The sequence below is a fragment of the Leptonychotes weddellii genome, unplaced genomic scaffold (genome assembly GCF_054177405.1).
Source record: "Leptonychotes weddellii isolate Sample4059 unplaced genomic scaffold, ASM5417740v2 HiC_scaffold_2302, whole genome shotgun sequence".
In the NCBI taxonomy this organism is placed as follows: Eukaryota; Metazoa; Chordata; class Mammalia; order Carnivora; family Phocidae; genus Leptonychotes; species Leptonychotes weddellii.
Window position 1 is genome coordinate 6,250 of NW_027819440.1, and position 7,285 is coordinate 13,534.

The 7,285-nt window shown below is 37.7% G+C and overlaps 1 protein-coding gene across 1 annotated transcript; it reads right to left on the reverse strand.

Moving 5' to 3' along the window:
- Window positions 1-903: 903 nt before the first annotated feature.
- On the reverse strand, window positions 904-1,657 carry KLF8 (KLF transcription factor 8; the record flags this gene model as incomplete). The annotated part of the gene is given in 1 exon segment (XM_081810339.1): window positions 904-1,657. A coding segment is annotated over 1 exon segment (511 nt), but the record flags the coding sequence as incomplete, so codon positions are not given.
- Between the last annotated feature and the right edge of the window lie 5,628 nt (window positions 1,658-7,285).

A 7,285-nucleotide genomic window follows, 5' to 3' on the forward strand; every position in this document is an offset into this window, starting at 1 on the left:
GGATGGGAGATAGTGGTGAAAGAGGGGCTTAATTTATTCCTTTCTGAATACTGAACTTATTTCTAAGATTAAATAAAAAGGAAGATTACAGCATATTAACTCTCTCCTGTACATATTTTCAAGTTTGTTTATCAAATTATTTGTTGCAAGACAACTAATTTCTACCACTGTGTTAAGTGTTCTGGAGATGCACAAATGGAAATAAGATAGTTTTGTCCTCGAGGAATTTACAATTCACTTGGGAAGAATGCCCATATACTTGTGATGCAGGCAAATAAAAAAGTAAAATGGAGGGTGATAGATGCCAAATGGAGGGGAGCACAGGGAAGATGGCAATATTTCAAAGAAGACTATTTTACCTGTAAGGAAGAGAAAAGATATGGTATTGGAAGAAGCAGGTGCTAAGACTGGCTACATATGTAGGGCTAAAAATGTTCTCAACTTTTCCACAAAAGCATTCCTAATGGCAAAAACAAATAAACACATTTTCCTAGAAAGTCCCAGGCTGTGTGCCTTAATAAGCTTAAAACTATTTTTGACAATTGTGTTTTATCTTAAAAGGTTATTCAAATTGTACATTTTTCTCTAATAAAATCATATTTTTAAAATATAAAATGTTTTAAATTACTTATTATTAAATAACACACAGGTTCCAGGAAGATAGATAGCATTTCACTCAAAAATATGTATTCACCAATTTGAGAAGCATACTAAACAAAAGAGCATCATTGTATGTTCTTAAGCACAAAGAGACATGATAAAAATAGCATTTATAAATAATTATTGTTGAAGCTGTGTGCAAGAATAATTAGAAGGGGTGAAAAGAGATAGGAGATAGGACAATTCTAAAAGAAAATAGATGGAGGAAGGTAAGGTCCAGGAAAGAGGCACACTGATGCTTACCTGATCCAGAATTTTTACCATCTCCTACAATGAGTGGGATTGTAATGGCTGCAGGGCCCCCATCTGCAGGCAAAGTAGTATACACCATGGGCAGTGACTGTACCACCACTGGGAATGTCTTCAGGCCACCCAACTTATTTGGCAGCCTGACTGAGGAAATGGTGTGAATCACATGTAAGATCTGCTGGCCACCAGTGCCCTGAGAGGAGGCCAGGATAGAGCTTGGATTCAGAACAGTAGGGATATTTGCTGATGTGCCTGTGTCAGATGTTGACGTGGACACTACACGTGTCTGGAGAGCAGGCTGTGGCTTGGGAGGGTGTACTGGAGCTTGCAGCAGGCTGGCATGCTATAGAGGAGACTTGGGCTTGTGAAAAGAGAGGTCGACTGGTTCCATCTGGGGCAGGTTGAAATCATTAGCCAGAAGTTCTTCTGGGGGATCAATCTTGATGTCACTAATTAGAGCTGGGTTCTCCATAGGATTGGCATCCAGGAATGGTGGAGATGTCATCTTCCCACTGTTTGCTGACTTAGGAGGATCTCTGATGTGAATAGAGCCAGTGACCTTAAATAAATAAATGAATGAAAGGTGGAAAATAGTCAGTACCCTGAAGAAGAGACATGTGAACCATTAAAGCAAGAAATCTGTATTTTCTTCTCATGGACAGAATATATAGAGAAATGAGAGAAGAAAGAAATGAGAGAAATGAGGCAGAAGTATGAGGAAGAAAGAAGAGAAACTTTACTGAACACTTACTAGGCACTGTATCAGGCAACTGACACAAATGATTACATTTAATCTTTATAATAACCCCACAGGATTACTTGAAGTCAACATTTTCTGAATATCAACTGTAAGTACTGTGCTAAGCTCAGATAGGGCAAATTTAAGGGTCTACCCATGAAGTGCATACTAACATACTAACTACAATGATATAATAATGTGAATAGCATAAAAGTCATACCATTATAAGTGATGCAGCAGACATATAAGCAAGGCATTTTAGAAAAAGAAAAGGGAATAATTAATTCTGTCTAAACAAGATGAGAGAAGGCTTCAAGGAGACAGAGCTATTATATATATGGATCTTAGAGAATTGATAAGAATTCTTTAGGCAAAGAAGGGCTAAGAGATATTCCTGTATGTAGAGATATAACAACAGACAATATGCTTAGGGAATAATGATGCAGTATTGTTAGTTGTATTATATGCAAAACCAAAATATCCAAGTTTTAAAATAAAAAGTATGAATTAAATGATCACTTTACAGGTAACATACATTTTTAAAACCTCAACCTACTTAAAAACTTCTTAAAAATTCCATTAATGTAAAGGTTAATGATATTGTGAACTGTGTATGCCATTGCCAAGTAAAACCCGGGACCTTGAAGATGGTCTTGGAAATAGTGGTGCTACTTTAGCCAGTTAACAAAACAAGACTTCATTCACTATCACAATTAGATTTGGGTTATAGGAGATTTGAATTATGATAGATGTTCAATAATACATCACTTACACAAAATAAAACTATCTTTTATTTTTGCATATTAGGAATATGATGGAAAGTTGAGTTTGAGGAAAGGCTGGGCTATAAAATATAACTATTTCAAGGAGGGAAGTGACATGTGCAGAGCTATTTTGGTGGGAATTAACTAGCTCCTCAATGAAGGATAGATTGAAGGAGAAATAAGTGCATTCAGGGACCATAAAGAAAGCAAGAGGGAAAATATTGATGACACATTTATGAGACAAATGGAAAAAATTTGAATATTGACTGGATATTGGATGATATAAAAGAATTATTGTTAATGTTTATAGGTTTGATATAGGTTGTCGGAATACGGTGGGAGTAGGAGGACCCTAGGCTCTCCTTGTCCCATGGATACAACCAAATAACTATCAAATCATCCTAAATACTCCAGAAACTGACTGGAAGACTAGCAGAACAAAATCCACAACTAAAGGTAGAGAAGAGGCCGCATCAAAGAAGGTAGGAAGAGTGGAGATGTGCTTTGGAAGAGAAATGGATTATGGCTGCTGCAGTACAGAGGGAAGCACACTCATGGAGGAGGGTGAGAGACAGACACAGAGGCAGTGCACACATAGCAATTGTCTTGGAAAGTGGGAAAGGCTGAATTTTGTGACTTATTTTTTAAATTTAATTTAATTTAATTTGATTATGTTATGAGAGTCACCATACAATACACCATGAGTTTGTGATGTAGTGATCCATGATTCATTATTTTTGTATAACACCCAGAGCTCCATGCAGTATGTGCCCTCCTTAATACCCATCACAGGGCTAACACACACCCCACCCTGCTCCCCTCTAAAACCCTCAGTTTGTTTCTCAGAGTCTATAGTCTCTCATGGTTTGTCACCCCATCCAATTTCTGCCCCTTCATTTTTCCCTTCCTTCTAATGTCCTCCATGCTATTCCTTATGTTCCACAAATAAGTAAAACCATAGGATAATTGACTTTCTCTGCTTGACTTATTTCACTTAGCATAATCTCCTCCAGTCCCATCCATGTTGATGTAAAAGCTGGGTATTCATCCTTTCTGATGGCTGAGTAATATTCCATTGTATATATGGACCACATCTTCTTTATCCATTCATCTGTTGAAGGATATCTTGGCTCTTTCCACAGTTTGGCTATTGCAGACATTGCTGCTATGAACATTGGGGTGCATATGGCCCTTCTATTCACTACATCTGGTCCTTGGGATAAATACCAAGGAGTGCAATTGCTGGGTCATAGGGTAGCCATATTTTTAAATTTTTGAGGAACCTCCACATTGTTTTCTAAAGTGGCTGTACCAACTTGCATTCCCATCAACAGTGTAAAAGTGTTCTCCTTTCTCCACAACCTCTCCAACATTTGTTGATTTTTGCCTTGTCAATTTTTGCCATTCTAACTGGTATTAAGGTGGTATCTCAGTGTGGTTTTGATTTGAATTTCCCTGATGGCTAAAGGTGATGAATATTTTTTCATGTCTGTTAGCCATTTGTATGTCTTCTTTGGAGAAGTGTCTGTTCATGTCTTCTGCCCACTTTTTGACTTGATTATTTGTTTTTTGGGTATTGAGTTTGAGAAGTTCTTTATAGATCTTGGATACCAGCACTTTATCTGTAGTGTCATTTGCAGATATCTTCTCCCATTCCGTGGGTTGCCTCTTTGTTTTGTTGACTGTTTCCTTTGCTGTGCAGAAGCTTTTGATCTTGATGAAGCCCCAAAAGTTCATTTTTGCTTTTGCTTCACTAGCTTTTGGAGATGTATCTAGAAAGAAGTTGCTGTGCCCAATGTCGAAGAGGTTACTGCCTAAGTTCTCCTCTAGGATTTTGATGGATTCCTGTCTCATATTGAGGATGAAAGTCATCCATTTTGAGTTTATCTTTGTGTATGGCATTAGAGAATGGTCGAGTTTCATTCTTCTATATATAGCTGTCCAATTTCCCCAGCACCATTTATTGAAGAGACTGTCTTTTTTCCATTGCATGTTTTTTCCTGCTTTGTAGAAGAATATTTAACCATAGAGTTCAGGGTCCATATCTTGGCTCTCTATTCTGTTCCATTGGTCTATATGTCTGTTTTTGTGCAAGTACCATGTTGTCTTGGTGATCACAGCTTTGTAATATGGCTTGAAATCTGGAAAAGTGAAGCCCCTAGCTTTGTTTTTCTTTCTCAATATCTCTTTGGCGATTAGGGTTTTTTTGTGATTCCATACAAATTTTAGGATTGTTTGTTATGGGAATTTGAAAAACGCCATTGGTATTTTCATCGGGATGGCACTGAAGGTATAGATTGCTCTGGGTAGCATAGACATTTTAACAATGTTTATTCTTCTGATCCATGAGCATGGAATCTTTTTCCATCTTTTTGTGTCTTCTTCAATTTCTTTCATGAGTGTTCTGTAGTTCCTAGAGTATAGATTCTTTACCTCTTTGGTTAGGTTTATTCTGAGATATCTATGGTTTTTGGTTCTACTGTAAATGGAATCGCTTCTCTAAATTCTCTTTCTAGAGTTGCATTGCTAGTGTATAAGAAATCAACTGATTTCTGTGCATTGATTTTGTATCCTGCCACATTACTGAATTGCTGAATGAGTTCTAGAAATTTGAAGGTGGTCTTTTGGATTTTCCACATAAAGTATCATGTCATCTGCGAAGTGACAGAGTTTGACTTCTTCTTTGTGAACGTGAATACCTTTTATTTCTTTTTGTTGTCTGATTGCTGTTGTTAGGAATTCTAGTAATATGTTGAACAATAGTGGCAAGAGTGGGCATCCTTGACATGTTCCTGATCTGAAGGGAAAGGCTCTCAGCTTTTCCCCATTGAGGATGATATTCGCTGCGGGTTTTTCATAGATGGATTTTATGAACTTGAGGAATGTTCCCTCTATCCCTATACTCTGAAGAGTTTTAATCAGCAAAGGATGTTGTATTTTGTCAAATGCTTTTTCTGCATTAATTGAGAGGATCATATGGTTCTTCTCCCTCCTCTTATTAATGTGTTCTATCACATTGATTGATTTGTGAATGTTGAACCACCCTTGTATCCTGGGTATAAATCCCACTTGATCATGGTGGATGATCCTTTGAATGTATTGTTTGATCCTATTAGCTAGGACTTTGTTGAGGATTTTGGAATCCATATTCATCAGGGATATCAGTCTCAAATTCTCCTTTCTGGTGGGGTCCTTGACTGGTTTGGGGTTTAAGCTAATGCTGGCCTCATAGAATGAGTTTGGAAGTTTTCCTTCTGTTTCTATTTTTTGAAACAGCTTCAGTAGAATAGGTATTTTTTCTTCTTTGAATGTTTGGTAGAATTCCCCAGGGAATCCATCAGGCCCTGGACTCTTGTTTTTTGGGAGGATTTTAATCACTGCTTCAATCTCTTTACTGGTTATTGGTCTATTCAGGTTGTCAATTTCTTCCTGTTTCAGTCTTGGCTGTTTACAGGTTTCCAGGAAGGCCTCCATTTCATCCAGATTGCTCACTTTCTTGACATACAGTTGTTGATAATAATTTCTAATAATTGTTTCTATTTCCTTGGTGTTAGTCATGATCTCTCCCCTTTCATTCATAATTTTATTAATTTGGATCCTTTCTCTTTTCTTTTGGATAAGTCTGGCCAGTGGTTTATCGATCTTATTAATTCTTTCAAAGAACCAACTTCTAGTTTCGTTGATCTGATCTAATGTGTTTCTGTTTTCTAATTCATTGATCTCTGCTCTAATTTTAATTATTTCTCTTCTAATGCGTGGCTGAGGCATCCTTTGTTCCTTTTTCTCTAGTTCTTTAAGGTGTAGAGTTAGCTGGTGAATTCGGAATTTTTCTATTTTTTTGAGTGAGGCTTGGATGGCTCTGTATTTCCCCCTTAGGACCGCCTTTGCAGTATTCCATAGGTTTTGGACCAATGTGTTTTTTTTCTCATTTATTTTATGAATTGTTTAAGTTCTTCTTTGATTTCCTGGTTGACCCAAACATTCTTGAGCAGAGTGGTCTTTAGCTTCCTAGTGTTTGAATTTCTGCCTAATTTTTTCTCATGATTGAGAAATTTCAGTCTGGATGCATCTTTAGGTTCAAAATAATTCTCTTTTAGACAGCATATGGATGAGTCTTGTCTTTTTATCTGAACTGCAACCCTGTGCCGTTTTATGGGAGCATTTAAGCCTTTCACGTTGAGATTGATTATTGAAAGGTATGAATTAATTGTCATCATGTTCCCTGTGAAAACGTTGTTTTTATAGATTGTCCCTGTAACTTTCTGTTGTATATCACTCTTGGGGTCTTCTTTTATAGAACCCCCCTTAATATTTCTTGCAGGGCTGGCTTAGTGGTCACATATTCTTTCAGTTTCTGCCAGTCGTGGAAGCTCTGCATCTCTCCATCCATTCTAAATGACAGACTTGCCCGGTAAAGTATTCTTGGCTGCATGTTCTTCTCGTTTGGTATCCTGAATATGTCTCGCCAGCTCTTTCTGGCTTGCCAGGTCGCTGTGGATAGGTCTGACGTAATTCTGATGTTCCTCCCTCTCTACGTAAGGAATCTCTTCCCCCTAACTGCCCTTAAGATGGTTTCCTTGGTTCTAAGACTTGCAAGTTTTAATATTACATGCCGTGGTGTTGGCCTGTTTCCCTTGATATTGGGAGAGGTCCTCTCTGCCTCTAGGATGTGAATGTTTGTTTCATTCCCCAGATTAGGGAAGTTCTCAGCTATGATTTGCTCAAATACATCTTCTAGTCCTCTCTCTCTCTCCACTCCCTCCGGGATTCCAATTATTCTGACATTGGAACGCTTCATGGTGTCACTTATTTCTCTGATTCTATTTTCATGGATTCTGAGTTGTTTTTCCCTGGCCTCCTCTTTTCCCTTTTT